General features: G+C 42.8%; 1 protein-coding gene across 2 annotated transcripts in view; it reads right to left on the bottom strand.

Annotated features, from left to right (window-relative positions):
• Window positions 1–1,606: 1,606 nt before the first annotated feature.
• LOC137375561 (GDNF family receptor alpha-4-like) overlaps window positions 1,607–16,544 on the bottom strand; it is a 64,413-nt gene continuing 49,475 nt past the window's right edge. The window contains exons 2-8 of one of the 2 annotated variants that reach the window (XM_068042909.1): window positions 14,192–14,473; window positions 13,300–13,392; window positions 11,106–11,454; window positions 9,765–9,874; window positions 6,764–6,898; window positions 5,057–5,214; window positions 1,607–3,897 (exon numbers count right to left, since the gene is read on the bottom strand). In XM_068042909.1, the coding sequence (XP_067899010.1) occupies window positions 3,727–3,897; window positions 5,057–5,214; window positions 6,764–6,898; window positions 9,765–9,874; window positions 11,106–11,454; window positions 13,300–13,392; window positions 14,192–14,473 (1,298 nt within the window). In that variant the 3' untranslated portion in view covers window positions 1,607–3,726. The remainder of the gene's footprint in view (window positions 3,898–5,056; window positions 5,215–6,763; window positions 6,899–9,764; window positions 9,875–11,105; window positions 11,455–13,299; window positions 13,393–14,191; window positions 14,474–16,544) is intronic. The other variant, XM_068042910.1, reaches the window with a different exon arrangement.

Raw genomic sequence — 16,544 nt, 5'->3', positions numbered from 1 at the left:
AGTACAAGCTCTCACTACTTGTAGTGACTTGTAGTCACTACTTGTATACTACCCGTCAAGACACGAGGTGATCAGTCTCAGACTTGCGGCTGCTCTTCTGTTCTCTGAGCCCTGGCTCAGGGTTTCTTCTCGAGTGTTCTTCCCCAGGGTTCTTGTACCTTCCTCAGTTTCAGTCAGGGGTTAAATATTGTTTCTAAGACCCGACCCTCTTACTTACTCATAGGGGTCTGGTATAATGACATAATGATAATTCCTTATTTGGCTCAGTGAGAACCTGTTCAAAACTTCACAGTTTTCCCATTGTCTATTGTGAGTTTAATCACATCTGGTATCCATGACGACTCCCTATATCTGCTAAGTCCAAGGACAGTTTCTGGGATCCTCTTCAATACCTTTTCTTTAATCATATCTGGTGTCCATGACAACTCCTAGTTTCTGGGATCCTCCTCAATACCCTTTCTATAATCACATCTACAATTCCTCGGCTATCTGTGTGCTGTGCCCCTTTGTTTTAACTAAGTTCTTATGTGTTTTTACTATGTGTTTTACTGGGTCTACAACATGGAGCAGATTTACCTTTGCATCAATATATTGATGTCAGTCTACGGTTGAAGGTCCAAAGTGACTTTGAAGCAAAGCAGAATGAATGTCCATCCTCCAGGGAATGTCTCTGCTTTACTCCAGTGTCAGGTCAGGTCTTGAGACTGGATTCAAGCTGCACTTACGCCAAAACAGCAGCATTGGTGTGAAACAAAACTGCTTCATGAATGCACCGTAAGAGTATCAATACGTTATGACACTTGCAGCCCCTTCTTTGTATCCACTTGACCCAATATGTGACAATTTGGGATTGAGTGCAGTTTTGGAGTTCCAAGATGAAGCTCAATTTGATCTTTTCTTGATCCCTAAAATCCACAGAACACAAAAATGATATCTGCTGTGTAAATGAAGAGAATACCCAGGAGTGAGGTACATGCTGAATTCTCATTGAAGGATTCAGATAATTCACTTAGTGAATAACAGCTGGAATTGAAGGCTTTGTATAGCTTATAAGCAAGATGATTGACATTTTGAGAGTAAGTTAAAAACTATTTGACAAGATCAGATAGTTTATATATAGAATAACAGATATGAAATTGGGTTGCAAGTTGGAATCTAATCAAAGGTATCAGATATATACAATAACTGACATCTGGAAGTGAGTTTCAGGTTAGATTCTAATTGAAGGGTTCAAATGGCATGTAAGGAATACTGGACAACTGAATGGGACTTAAAGGTTCATATATAATTGATTGGCATGGATGATTTATACATAGAATAATGATATCCAAGAGTGAATTTTAAACCAGAATGTAATTGAGGGTTTCAGATGATTTGTATATAGAATATGGTCACCTGAAGGTGAGGTATAGGACGTGATCTAAAGATCTTCCTGATGTATATGCCTCAATGCCACATCACTGGCTCAATATGTGCTGTAAATAATCATCAGGAGTGTACACTGATGCAACATTGGCATAGCTGGTGTATATTTGCAAAGGACACCATCGGTGAATCACAAGACACTAATCCAATCAAGAAATTCAATGCCGTAAACCAAAAGTGGTCAATTTCAAGGAGTTTATGAATGGTATTTGAATCCAAACATTAGACTGGTGCTTTACAATCATCTAATCTGTTATCACTGATAAAATATATATTATATATGACAGTAAATCTTCTTTTCAAATTGATTTTCTCACCACAGCCATGCAGTCCAGCTGTCCATTTTTTCACAGTGGTTTTCTAATACCATTTGAAGATGACAGCAGCTGCCATGTGACACAGTACAAAAGACATTTATGATAGTTGGAACAAGACCAGTAGATTTGCCAGGTCATTTCTTAAACATTAAACTTCTACAACACAGGGAATGCCACCATTTCCTACATTATAACTATTAGAGCAGCAGACTCATAAACAAACAATGCATAGTATAAGGTGGAGGTGCGATGTCAGTGACACCTGCGTAACATTAGTATAAGGTGACCTTGCTGAACCAGCTTGATGAATAGCTACATGTAAATACTTCAACTACATTACATAGCTTCTGCAGTGAGAATTGGTCTGACTTTATCAAGTAGTACTTCGCATGTCATTCATCACTGAACAAAGTTTGTTGAGTTCATTGCTGGTTTATGCACTACAACTTTTGAAATGATGCCAGCTACTTAACGTAGTACAGGTAACACTTTATCTCCACCACTCATTCAATTTTGGGACTAGCTTTCATGGTGCAATTGGGGTGCCAATGACACCTGTGAAAAGCAGCATAACAACAACCTCATTGACATCTCTCAGGTTCATAGAGTAGCACACAGACCTCAAAATATAGAAGTGATAACCCAAAATGAGAGTTTACCAATTTCATACTATGCATTTATTGCCCATCCCTTGAGAGGGTGGTGGTGGGTTGCCTTCTTGAACTGCTGCAGTCCATGTGGGGTGGGTAAGCCCACAGTGCTGTTCGGAGGGGAGTTCCAGGATTTTGCCTACTTACCCTTAAGCCTGTGTCCTCAGTACCTTGCTCTACGGCAGGGAGGCCTGGACAATGTACGTCAGCCAAGAGCAACGTCTCAATTCATTCCATCTTCGCTGCCTCCGGAGAATCCTTGGCATCAGGTGGCAGGACCGTATCTCCAACACTGAAGTCCTCAAGGCGGCCAACATCCCCAGCATATACACCCGACTAAGCCAGCGGCGTCTGAGATGGCTTGGCCATGTGTGCCGCATGGAAGATGGCAGGATCCCCAAGGACATATTGTACAGCGAGCTAGTCACTGGTATCAGACCCACCAGCCGTCCTTGTCTCTGCTTTAAAGATGTCTGCAAACGCGACATAATATCCTGTGACATTGATCACAAGTCGTGGGAGTCAGTTGCCAGCGATCGCCAGAGCTGGCGGGCAACCATAAAGGCGGGGCTAAAGTGTGGTGAGTCGAAGAGACTTAGCAGTTGGCAGGAAAAAAGACAGAAGCGCAAGGAGAGAGCCAACTGCATAACAGCCCTGTCAACCAATTTTATCTGCAGCACCTGTGGAAGCGTCTGCCACTCTAGAATTGGCCTTTATAGCCACTCCAGGCGCTGCTTCACAAACCACTTACCACCTCCAAGCGCTTACACATTGTCTCTCAAGACAAGGAGGCCAAAGAAAATTATGCAGAGTACTGTAGAACTTCTCTAGCCTCTCATTTAAATGTTAGAAATCAAACTTTAATACCTTTCCTCCCACGCAGATGTGGTCCAATTGAAAGACAATTACCCTGATTTCCCATAGATAGGAAGTGTATTAAGAGGTCTGAGTGTAATCACTGGTTGTAACAAATGAAGGAAATTAAATGGATGGGGTAAATGTTTGTTAGTAAACCCATCCATTTAACTGAATTGCTTACACACTCATACTGGCTGTGATGAAAATTAATGTGAAGAGATTTTGGCTTGTTATATACCTTTGTGAATATAGAGATACACTGAAGTGGAATTAACTGTACTACATTTTGAGTTAATGTTTTAGCAAGAAGACAATTCTGCTGGATATTTTAACAAACAATTTTCTCAGTTCATGTTGTACTTCAGGCATTTGTTTTTCTTTTTGAAGCAATCACAATTAGGGTGGAGCTCGTGGAAAAGGAAAGTATTAGATTCTTCTTTCCTTCAGTCTCTATAGAAAGTCTTGGTTACTTCTTTTCAAATGGCATTTTCTACAATGGTCATGTAGATGTAGAGTGATGTGATGGTGCAGGGTACCATTACAGAGAGGCTCTGGGTATCAGTTCCTGATTTCGCATTACAATCAGTCATTTTCTCAGGCAGCGACTTTTCTTGAGAAGCCTCTAGCTTGCCTCTACGATCACAGTCCTGCAATGGAATGAGATAAATAAGGTGATCAAAGTCTTAGGTGTCTCATAAATTCTCAGATTGCTGTATTGTGCAATGAGTTAGAACATTGTCATTTCAACTTTGGGCCATGGATCCACATGTAGCTCAGTATATGAGATAAAGGTCTTTGTTCTCTGATACCTCTTAAGAGAATAAAACTGAAGAAAGTACAAACTGCCTCAATGCAGTTTGAAGCAGTTATCTGGCAGCAACATGCACCTGACAGCAGCGTGGTACTTCTATTGATAAAGCATTGCACCTCTATGTCTAATACTAAAGTCAAAATCTTGGCCTTTGCATTGCATTCAGACTTGACGGGCTGAATTTTACCGGCCCCTCGACACCACGGGGAGAGGCCCGCCACGTCATCAGGGGCGGACGCTCCGCCCTCACTATTGAAATGAGCCCCCGTGCGAACTATCGGTGGTCACTAAATGCGAGCACCCAATTATTCTAAATTGGGAATCATCTTGTGTCGTGTTCTTAGGTGCTAGATGAAATAGCTTATACTGATGAGACACTCCGTCATGGAGGGAGCCACAACAGACAGGAATGTTTATCCTGATTCACGAGGCATGTTAGGCATCAAGCATGGAGATGTTCAGTTCCAAAACGTTCCTGCTTGCTAGCTGAAGGACAAAGGCAAGGCAAGAAGGAAATAAGCATCAAAGAAGGGATCTTCCCTCAACATGAACTTTAGTCAACCTGAGAGGGCAGACTGCTGATTCAATGCTGCTCAGTGACCAGCCACAAGGAGATGTGTAAGAGTAGATGGATTTGATTTTCTCCAATTTTCCTTCACTAAATGTAGGGAAACACCTGCCTCCAAAGATGACATGATGAAGATCAAATAACTACCATGTAACAAGACAATACAAGACAGTACAGAACAGGAAGGCCCATTTGGTCCACTAAACCAACACTGGCAATCTATGGTGTAAGGGATAAATCACACGGCTAATCTATGGCTTTCAACATTTAAAACCTTGGCAATGTCCCTTTTCAATCTTCTTTTCACTGTAAGCAAACCCAACTCTATCATTGGCTCTCAATGTGGATGAACTCCCCACACTTCAACTGCAAATAATTTACATTGGTAACACTGGTGACAAAATGGGAGGTTAGAAAGGGCTTTTACCTCAGTTGAGTCCAACTTGACTATCACACTGGCATCATCACTTGACCCATCCTTGTCTGGGAAGTTGAAGGATAAATGATCAGCATTTGTTAGTGCAGTCTTCCCCTTGTCTGACAGATGAACCAGCAAAGAACTGGTGTAGGAATTTATAGAATTTCCTGTAACAGACCAAGTTAAACTTCAGGCAAAAGGCTAAGAATATTAGCAGGAAAAAAATCCGGTATTTTGGTAGGGCGGATTTTCTTCTTACTGTTTTCTGTAGGCTGGCAACATATTTGGAGATGTGACTGCCACCAATCTACAGAAAACAAAATTAATAACAGTGATCTTAGGCACTGGCTCCCCAATCCGAATTTAAAGACCATTATTAAAGTAGCTTAATAAAACTGAGGTGGCTCAAAACATTGTTCATATGAGCAGCTCAACAGTCATAAGGTGGCAAAATTGCTCATCTCAACTTATTCTGGATTCAAACCTAAGTTCCTGAAGTGAAAACAGCATTCTTTTACACAGTGTCACTCGTCTCCCTGAATCTAATCCCTATATAAATGTTGACTGATGATGTATACACTTCTTACTTAAATTTTCCAAACAAGATGAATTCATTAATTGATTTAAGCCTGACGTGTTCCCAGTTGCTTCTCCAGCCCCTTCCTCCTTCAGCTCTGAGGCCCAGCAGATCACATTGTAAAGGACTCTGCTTGATGAGGTATGGCCAAAAACTGAGAAATGATCACACAATAATGGTGGATGAGATCACCTGCTAGTTCAGGCTGACATCCAAACATCCGGGTTTCTCATTGAGAATCCAACACATTTCTTTAAGGTTAACTAGTCTTCCATGTAAGAAACTGATGCTCTACTATTCTGTCATTGGGCCCTCTGATTAAGAGTTCGCTGTTGTACTACTAAAGCCAATTGGATCCCATCATTAGGAGTCCAGTTCTCCATCACAAAAATCATTGGGTCTTTTACTGGGGTAAAAATTCCATGAAAACAACAGCTTACATTCATAAAGTATCTTTAATGTAATAAAACGTCCCAAGACGCTTCACAGATATGTTATCAAACAAAATTTGACACCGAGCCACAAAAGGAGATATTAGGACAGGTGGACAAAAGCTTTGTCAAAGAGGTAGGTTTTAGAGAGAGTTTAAAACGAAGAGATGGAGAGATGAGGAGGTTTAGAGAGGGAATTTGAGAGCTTCAGGTCCAGGCAACTGAAGGCAAAGCCGCCAATGATGAAGCAATGAAAATTGGAGATACACAAGAGGCCTGAAGCAGAGGAGCGAAGAGATCTCAGAGGGTTGTAGGGTTGTAAGAGGTTACAGGGTAGGGAGGGATAAGGCCACACCTGTTCTTTTAACTGAAAACTTAATTAAAATAACTGGAACAAAGACCAATATCTTAGTGCAAAATGGCCTAGCATACATACAGCCAACTCCATCAGATACTAAACTGTTAATAACAGAACAATTAATCTAGGTAGCAGTTTAGAACTCAACCCTTAGTGCCTTGTAATGGTAGAACATGGGTTCCTAACTTCACTCTTTTCTTTTTTTGGGAGGTGGCGTGTGGATTCCAAGATCTTCTTCACAGGAATAGGAGTGAGGATAATTGACAGTGAAAATTGCTATGGGCTGCTCTTACTCAATTCTTAGCAAAAGTCTTGAGAGTAAACCACTTTCTTTACCCTATCATACTTACTGAGGCAGTTGTTGTTTGTGAAAAGGTTCAGTAAGTTCTCACACTCTTCACGCTGATTGCCACTGTTGACACATGTGCACCATATGGAGATATCGGAGCTGCTGTTACTTATGTAGTTTGGTGTTAGAACAGTACCTGTCAGGAAACAAGAGTTGTAGACAGTTCTATAAAGTACTTCTTGTTGAACATCAAATTGCAAAGACAGGAGGTGCACAAATCCAATCAATTCCCCAACAAGGTCAAGACTAAAACTTCACTTAAATATGAAATAAACCTCCCAACAGATACTATAGACTGTCTGAAGCTTGGATGAGAATTTGTGTTTGGGTCATCTAAACTGCATCAACTGAAGATGAAGCAAACCCCAAATGAAACTCATCCCAACTACTTAATCTTGCTGTTTTACAGAAGTTTGTCTAGTTTCATCTTCCCTCTCCTGAAGGCAATGACTCCTGCGGAGTGTAATTCCACAAGCAGTGGCAGCCTCCAGTACTGCACTCAAGTGGCCATTGCCACATATGACTTTGGACAATAAGTGAATTTGTGGGGGTGGTGGAAAAGTTGTTCTTGCCCTATTTGAACCCTCTACAATAGAGATCACTGGATAGCAAATCAAGAGAAGGAGCCCGAGCTGATGTTTTCACTTGATCACTATGTGGATGTGGAAAGCAACTAGAACACTTTCACTGAAATCAGGAGCTAAACAGAGACTAGGGTCAAACCTGGCACAAAATCCAATCACACAATGCACTTATTCGCTGAGCTGTTCAGAAGTCCCTCCTGTTCCTTTTTTTTTTAAACTAGCAAACTAGTTCAGCAACAAGCCATGCAGGAATTAGAGGCAACCTACCAATCTGTGACATGGAGAACTAATGGGTATGGTACTGGATTAGCAAGCTAAATATCGTGAGTTCAGATCCCACAATGGAAAGTTGTGAAAATGAATCTGATAAATCTGGTAATTTGTGGACGAGCACTAGAAAATGATCATGGAAGCTTCTAGATTGTCGCAAAACTCAACTGTTTTTTTCAAAGAGGGAGAACATACCACCCCACTTACAGAATCCCACACTATGGCCAGAATTTTACGCCGCCACAGCAGGTCGAATGGTGGCGTGGGGCGGCGTAAAATTGAGCGGCAGGCTTCGGGAGGCCTCACCGCCCCGATTCTGCCTCCGACCAACTTTACGTTGGTCCGGTGGGGGGTGGAGTTGAGAGATAGCCCGCCTGCCCGATGCCAATCAAGACCCTTAAGTGGCCACTAAATGGCCACTTAAGGGCCCTCGCCCGCCTCAACGAGTATTTTACCCGTGGAAAGCGGATGTGCCGGGGATGTGAAAGGCTGCCCAGCTACAGCTGCCGGCCTTTCCGCACCCCGGGGTGGGCCCTGGGAATCGGGCACAGGGTGCCCAATTGAGGGCCGCCCCCACCTCCCACCTCAACCCCAGAAACCAGGACGCCCCCCTTCCCCCAAACGACCACCATAGCCTCACCAGGGCACGACCGATTCCCCTGGCGAGGCTGCCCAAACTTACCTTCTGTCCCGGTTCCATTGCATCCTCCTAGGTCGGCTGGGCTGCAGTCTCAGCAGTGGCCACCGCTCCCGCTGGCGCTGCTGAGACTAAGAGCTGATTGGCTGGCAGCTCACTGAGGCGGGACCTCCTCCCTCAAGTGGGTGGAAGTCCCGCCTCGGGCCAATTAAAGCCTGGGGATCCGTAAAATCCAGGACAGATCCCCAGGCTGGGCGGGAGCGGGATCGGCACCGACATTTACATCAGAGTCCGGCTTCCGTCCGCCCAGCGTAAAATTCCAGCCGATGTGGTTAAATCTTAATGCTGTCAGGGCAACTGGGGATGACTAATAAATACAACCTTGCCAGTTTTGCTCACATCCCAAAAGTTGGCTGGATTTATTATGGTTAATTTTGCTATGATTAAAATGACGAGAATTAGGTCGAGATGCAGTAAACATGATGATAAATTACGGGGAATTCATGATGATGTTGTAGTGCACTGCAAAACCATTGCTTTGCCATTTGGAGTGAGGGGTCACTGCTCACGCTGATGAGTTCCTGATCTCTGGCTCACCATTGAAGTGCAGCACTCAACAGATACCAAGTACCTCTCCTTGGGGGTGAAGAGCTTGGGGAGCAACATCAGTGGGAAAGTCTTCTGCTAATGTTGTATGTTCTTGCAGCTAGTTAAAAGGCAGCATTGGCGTGAGTCTGGCTACAATGTGTCCCGTTGCACTCTCTACTACAGATAATATGCAGCCTGGAAAGACTTACAGAAGAAGTGAGACAGAAGGCCTAAGCACCCTCTAAAACAATAGACATGTATTACCAATTGCTAAACACTTGAGAAAACAATATAATCTCCCATATCCTAATAACATCACCTCAACAAAATAATTTGATAGGTCATTTCAGATACAAGTTCATCCAGTTAAAAAACATATAAGTGACTAAATAATGGATAGTTTTAACTTAATTTGGGTTCACTTACAATTTGTGAGGGATTATTACTCTGATCACTATGTGACGATGACATTGTAATTGAAGATTTTGATCAACTGACTTTGGATCTGTGGTTCCCAAAGCTCTCCACCACTGGGGTTTTCCTCATGTCATGCCTAGGTCTGTTGTAGACTATTTGACAGAGATTGATTGCTATGATTAGGGAACAACTCCATTATGGTTGTATCATGGGACTACCAGGATGGTAGAAGGTGAACCAAATGGACCATTTTTTTTTCAGCTAGCAGCTCCTATTTTCCTTGGATTATTTCTAGCAAAATCATAAATATGTGGTTTTAGGACACTTTCAAGGATCCCCTAGAAATACTGAGCACTAGAAACATTGCATTTACAAGGTCGATAATACACAACAACCAGCAGAAATCTTCCAAAGTATTTGCGGCCACCACATGAGTATGTTCAGCACTGCTTGCTCCTCAGTGTTAGAAACACTCAGTACAGTCTAGTAAAGATCAGGGTATTTACCAATGAGGCCTGTGTAAGACTGAAGGCAGGCATTAAAGTTCTGTTGGAAACAATAGCTGGCAGACATCTTGGATGGTTGGCAGTTAGTCTGAAAGTCCGCCAGTCGGGATCTGCCAGAAAAATAAAAGAAAGCAAGATGTTACACTTGGGACAACAGTCAAATTTTGGGGGATTTGTTACAACAGAAAGAGAATATAGAGTGAAAACATTTATATTCAGTAAGTAATCCAGCAAGTGATAGGCTAGCTTCACAATCATGGAGGATTGCCTGAAGCTCTCTGACTGGCTAGCAGGAAAGCCTACAAGGAGCAGGGTTATGTACCCATACATGGATGGCAGGGCATGAGGCCAGTGTGGGAATGTGGATGGAGGACAGAAGGGGCAATAATGTGGCACCATAGGGATATTGGCATATGTCTGTATTCACGCAACTGTTTACATGTTTATTTATGCAGTGACTGGTAGCAAAACAACTAAAGCTTTTGGAATCCTGAAAAAGGACAATGCATGGGAACGGTTTGATTCATTAAAATGCTATGCAATGGTGTGATTGGGAAAAGGTTCAATCCCTGGAATTCAATACACCGGGAGTGAATGAAAAGGGCTTTGTTCCATTGGAATTTTATAAATAGTAGTGAATGGAATTCCTTAGAATGGAAGCAAATGTGAAGGAGGGTGGGGTGGGGGGGGGGGGGGGTTGGTTCACTAGATTTCTACACAATAGAAGTGAACGAGAATCATAGAGTCATAATGGCACAGAAAAGGCCATTTGGTCCATCAATTCCATGTAGAGCAATCCAGTCAGTCCCTTTCCCCTGCTTTATGCCCTGTAAGCTTATTCCCCTCAAGTGCCCATCCACTTTCCTTTTGAAATCATTCATCATCTCCATTTCCACCACCCTCATTGGTAGCAAGTTCCAGGTCATTACCACTTGCTGCCTGTATTTCTTGCCCAAAACCTTAAATCTGTGTCCCTAGTCCTTGTGCAATCAGCTAATGGGAAGCACTTTTCTTTGTCTACCTTATATAAACCTATCATAATCGTATACGCCTCTCTCAGATCTCCCCTCAACCTCCCTTGCTCCAAGGAGAACAGCTTCCCCTACCTAATCTTGGAGCTAAAATCCCCCATCCCTGAAACCATTCTGGTAAATCTCTGCACCCTCTCAAGGACCCTCACATCCTCCCTAAAGTGTGGTAACTAGAAATGGATGGGCTTTGAATATAAACACTATACAGAATAGGCCATACAATCATCTTCCAACAGCTGTAATTCCTTTCATTTCTTTCTTTCAAATTCCCTGGAAACTCCAACTTAATTCTATGGGTCAGCATTCTTACTTGCAAATGACATCTGCCTTGCACGTGTCCTGCAGACTCAAGCAATTCTGTTTATCTGGTTCCTCAAAGGAGCAAGCAGGAACAATAGTCTGGCGTCTGCGTTCAGCACATGCACTGTCTTCACACGGGCAAAATAGGACTGGGTATTTGTATTCCTCTGGCACGAAGTCGAAAAAGCGGCGGAGGCTTTTGTGACACTTATGTCTGTTGCAGCCAGATCGAGAGGCAGGCTTGAGGCAGTACTTGGCATACTCAGTGCGGAACTGTTTACAAGTCTCATCCACATTGCATGCTTTAGCAGCATCTAAGCAATGGTTAACATTGGTAGGTAGTTGAACTTTGGGTCCTTCTGGGAAACAACAGGACAACAAAACAGAAACACAATTGTAATCCATCCAGGTCACAGCCAATGGTATGCAACAGCAAATCAATATAAGCAGCCTATAGCCAGTGCTAAACCACTTTGTGAATTCAAATTTACTGCAATTTAGCTACTTTGAGTTTACTCAGTCATACATTTATTTTGCTTTCTTCATGGTCAGCAATACGATAGAAATTGGAATCTACCAACCCCTCCCCCTCCCCCCCCCCCCAACCACCACCACCACCGCACATTTTTAGATCCTTTCTTTTCTGTAGTTTTTCATGGTAAATTATCCATGGGTCCACTTGTCGTTGCATCTCTGCACTGTCTGGTTAAGGTGTGAGGAAGCAACCAGTTGCTAATCCATATATTTCCCAAGAATGGCCATTATCATCTTCTTTCCCACTTGCAAAGAGGTATCACGATTTCCTCTTTGTACCTCCCCTGCTTGGTATAGTGTTCTGGTCTCCAAATTATAAAAAAGTATATAGAGGCACTGGAGAAGGTGCAAAATGGAGTTACATGATACCAGGTGTAAGATGGTATATCTATCAGGAAACACTAAGCAGATTGGGGATCCTTTTGCTGGTAAACAGAAGACTGAGGGGTGACCAAATACAGGTCTTTGAAATTATGAAGGGGTTCAATACAGTACATGTAGAGAAAATGTTTCCACTTGTGGTGAAGTCCAATACTAGAGGCCACAAATAGAAGATGGTCACTAACAAACCCAAGTATTCAGGAGAGACTTATTATCTAGTGAGTGATTAGAATATGGAACTTGCTACCGCATGGAGTAGTTGAGGCGAATAGCATAAAGACCTTTAGGGGGACGCTAGCTAAGCAAATGAGAGAGAAAGGAGTAGGAGGATATGCATACAGGGTTAGATGAAGTAGGGTATGAGGAGTCTTGTGTGGAGAATGGACACTGACATTCTGTGCTGTAATTTCAATGTAATGGCTCCAATCAATGTCTGAATGAAGTGGCCTTTCTGCCCAGAAATCCCATTCCTTATTAACAGATTACAAATCCATAGCCTTCAAATCTTTTACTTGTCTCTTGAACTCATTTACATTATTGCCTTCAAAGGTCTTGTGTAGTAGCTTTTTTCAGCAAATCTAATCAAGCAGTTTCGTTGGAGTGAACATCGAATAATGGATACTTGATCAAATAGTTAGATGGGATATATGTCAATTACTGAATCCCTGGGAATGAGTTGCAGGCTGCAGTCTAATCAAGGGCTGATGATATACAATAAATCAATAATGTAAGGCACAATAACCCTAATTATAGTATACTGTCAGTTTTATGGCACAGGAGGTTATTCAATGTAGGGCCTTTTTTAAAATTCATTCATAGGTTGTGGGCGTGACTGGTAAGAGCAGCATTTATTGCCCATTCCTAATTGCCCTTGAGAAGGTGGTAGTGAGCTGCCTTCTTGAACTGCTGCAGTCCATGTGGTGTAGATGCACCCACAGTGCTGTTAGGAAGGGAGTTCCAAGATTTTAACCGAGCAATAGTGAAGGAACGGCAATATGTTTCCACGTCAGGACGGTGTGTGGTATTTTGCTATAATTCCAGTGGCTGCTCTTCATCAAGCAGGAACTGTCTGCAGGTCATTGACACAATGATGTTGACACCAGAAATTTAATGATTGTTATATTATTTATCAACAAATAATCTGAAGTTGATTAGTAGGAAATTCTGTGACTCATTATGTAATTCTATCCCTTCCCCCCAAAAAATATATAATGGTCTAACTTGGTATTATACACTTATTATGCATTTCTAGAATGAGGCATTCAGTGAAGTTTTACACGTTGCAGTACCTGACACCAGAGAGGCAAGTCTACCGTAGTCCAGGCCCCAGGACGGACCAGGCATTGAATATTCATAGGGTGATGCTTCAAAATCATTGTAGCCTACAGGAAAGGAAAGACAAGGCAATTCACTCTTCATCCAAGCAAGGGTTATACACAGCTTCTTGTTGCTTCCAACAATCTGTTTTAACCCCAATCTCTTGAAGTTCAGCCAATTAGTGCAGCAGTTTAACATTTCTATTGCCTATCTTTGGATTTGTACTCTGTATTGTGCTGTTGATTCTGTTTGTTGACACTGGGACTGAGATTGGTCCCTCAGCAGCTGTCAAGGGAAAAGGGACTTTCTTCCCATTCAGCCCGGAATCAAAGCCACAACATTGAGGTATTAGTGTGCTGTCGCTTAGCTCCTCCCATCTGTCTGGCCTGGATTAGAGCCATGTCCTTGAACTGCATAGGCACTTTCTGAACTAGTAATATTCTATCTCAGCACTGATAAAGACAGGATCACCTATGACTGCCGCAGGTTTCAGTGGTCTAGGGAGTCATTTTATTGTACTGTATGAGTTCCTAAGGGTCAACCCCTGTGCATTTACAGTATATATTAGATATGAGCATCTGAGTCTCAATTCTTGTACACATGTAATGCGCAGTAGATAAAAGGGGACAATATACTCCTATCTGGTCCAGTAAAAATTGTATGTGTCACAGTGTCATCTCTTGTCCAGTATACTATGCAAACTTGGTAAGCCTCATTCTTTCTCTCGCTCACTCTTCAATTTTACCTCTCCCTCCCTCTATCACAATGGTATAATCTTTATATATCTCTTTCGTTCCTCCATCTTTTATAGATTAATAATTTTCCTTATTGTCTCTGCCGCTAGATACAGGAACCCCAATGTACCTGGAACCTGGCTTTGGTGCATGATCCAGTATATCCGCAGGCAGTTCCTCTCTTTCCTCATTCCTCTTTTGCACTTGCATGTGAAGAGCTGGTTGGACTGAAGACTGAGTGCGGCAATCATGCAATCATTCCTGGCAGCTGGTTGAAAGTGTTCTACCCCACTTCCAACTGTGCACTGCCCTAGTGTGCGGAAATTGGTGTTGCAATCGGGATCCAAAGAGCACTGCATTGCTGCTGACAGGCAGCCATCTTGAGTTGCGATTTCATCCGTGAGGGCATAATCTGTGGGAGAAAATGGCTAAAGTTCAAAATGAACAACACCTTGTTAAAATGTCTGCCTGTGCACCATAGCAGGCAAATATTACTCAGTGCCTCAGCTTGTGGAAATGTCTATCTGTGTTTCCACATATATCTCTGCCGCTGGGTATGTGATTGTTGATTTTTACCTTTTATTGTTTACCTGTATCTCTTCCTCCATGTCTGCCTGTGGCTGTACACCTGATTGTGGGTGTTTGTTTCTGATTGCTTCTCTGTGTATGTATATGTGTGCCTGTGCATCTTCTTCCTCTTCTTAGGTAGTCCCTCAGGACCGAGGATGACTTGCTCCCACTCCGGTATAATGAGTTCTAACATGGCTAACGAGTCTGAGGCGCGAACCACAGACTCTACCACAAGTGGGGCATGTGGTGTTTGAAGAATTGGATAGGCGGGTTACTTCAGGGGGCTGTGCGCTCCTTCCACTGCCTGGACTTGGCTTCCATGTGCTCCTATTGAAATCTCACGAGGTGCTCGGTAACTTCCCAAATGCACCATCTCCAAATTGAGCAGTTGAGGGACATGGACTAATTGTACTTTGATGCTGAGAATGTTGGTTTGGGAGAGGATGCTGGCATTAGACCACCTATCCTGCCAACATATGTGAAGGATTTTGTGGAGACAGCATTTGTGGCCTTTCTCCAGCCCCTTAAGGTGCCTGCTGTAGATTGTCCAAGTCTCTGAAATATATAAGCACACAGGGATCATTGCTGCCCATTACACCATGACATTAGTCCCAGATTTGAGGTCCTGGTCTTTGAATACGCTCTTACTCAGTCGGCTGAAGGCAGAGCTGGCACATTGAAGCCAGTGGTGGATTTCGTCATCTATGTCTGCCTTGGTTGAGAGGATACTCCAGAGATATGGAAAATGGTCCATGTTTTCCAGGGTCTTGCTGTGGATCCTGATTGACGGAGGATGACATTGTGCTGCGGGACTGGGTCGGAAGAGGACCTTAGTTTTCTGGATGTTTAATATAAGGCCCATCTTCTTGTATGCTTCAGCGAAGGAGTCAACAATGACTTGGAGCTCAGTCTCCGAGTGAGCACATACACTAGCGTTGTCCGCATACTGAAACTCAATGACTGAAGCTCAATGACTGAGGTTGGAGTGACGTTCGTTTTGGAGTGGATGCGATGGAGGTTAAATAATTTCCCGTCCGTCCTGTAGGTTATTTCCACTCTTAGGGGAGCTTGCTGGAAGTGAGGTGCAAAATTGTGGCAAGGAAGATGGAGAAGAAGATTGGTGCAATGATATAGCCTTGTTTGATGCCTGTTTTCATGGAGATAGGGTCTGTGATAGTCCTGTTGGTAAGGATTACGGTTTGCATGTAATCATGTAGTAGGCAAACAATGGTGACAAATTTCTGAGGACAGCCAATCTTGAGGAGGACCCTCCATAAACCCTCAAGTCAAAAGCTTTTGTGAGGTTAAAAAAGGCCATGTACAGCAGTTGATGCTGCTTCCTACATTTTTCTTGGATCTGTACATCTATATGTGTGACTGTGTATATACGTGGGCACAGAAACATATTATTTTTGCATTATTTTCATTTGAAATCCACTGCAGAAGAAAGAAAATAGAGTATTCAGCAGTGAGGGAGAGCAGCCTTGTTACAAGAAAACAACTAGTTACAGAGGGCAGCCTCGTGACAAGAAAGTAGTCTACTTATGGAAGGAAAGTCCAGTTATGAGAAAGCAGCTTAGTTACGCTAGAGTAGCTACTAACAAGAGGGCAGTCTAGTTACGAGAGAGCAGCCTAGTCAATAGAGAGAAGCCTAGTTAAAAGAGATCCACCTAATTACAGGATGGCAGCCTAGTTACCAGAAACAGCTTAGTTATGGAAAAGCAGCCATTTCCAGAGGAAAATATATTTCACCACAGGGGAACATATTTAACCACAGAGCTTTACTAAGCCATTCATGATGTAACCTCCGACCCTACTAATAATGTAGAGTCATCAACACTCGGCATCTTGACACTACTATCCTCTCAAATCACAAGGACAAGGTTTACCATGGCTAACATGGCAAACACCTC

Source organism: Heterodontus francisci, chromosome 12 (genome assembly GCF_036365525.1).
Source record: "Heterodontus francisci isolate sHetFra1 chromosome 12, sHetFra1.hap1, whole genome shotgun sequence".
Classification (NCBI taxonomy): Eukaryota; Metazoa; Chordata; class Chondrichthyes; order Heterodontiformes; family Heterodontidae; genus Heterodontus; species Heterodontus francisci.
This window is presented reverse-complemented; position numbering and strand designations above follow the sequence as displayed.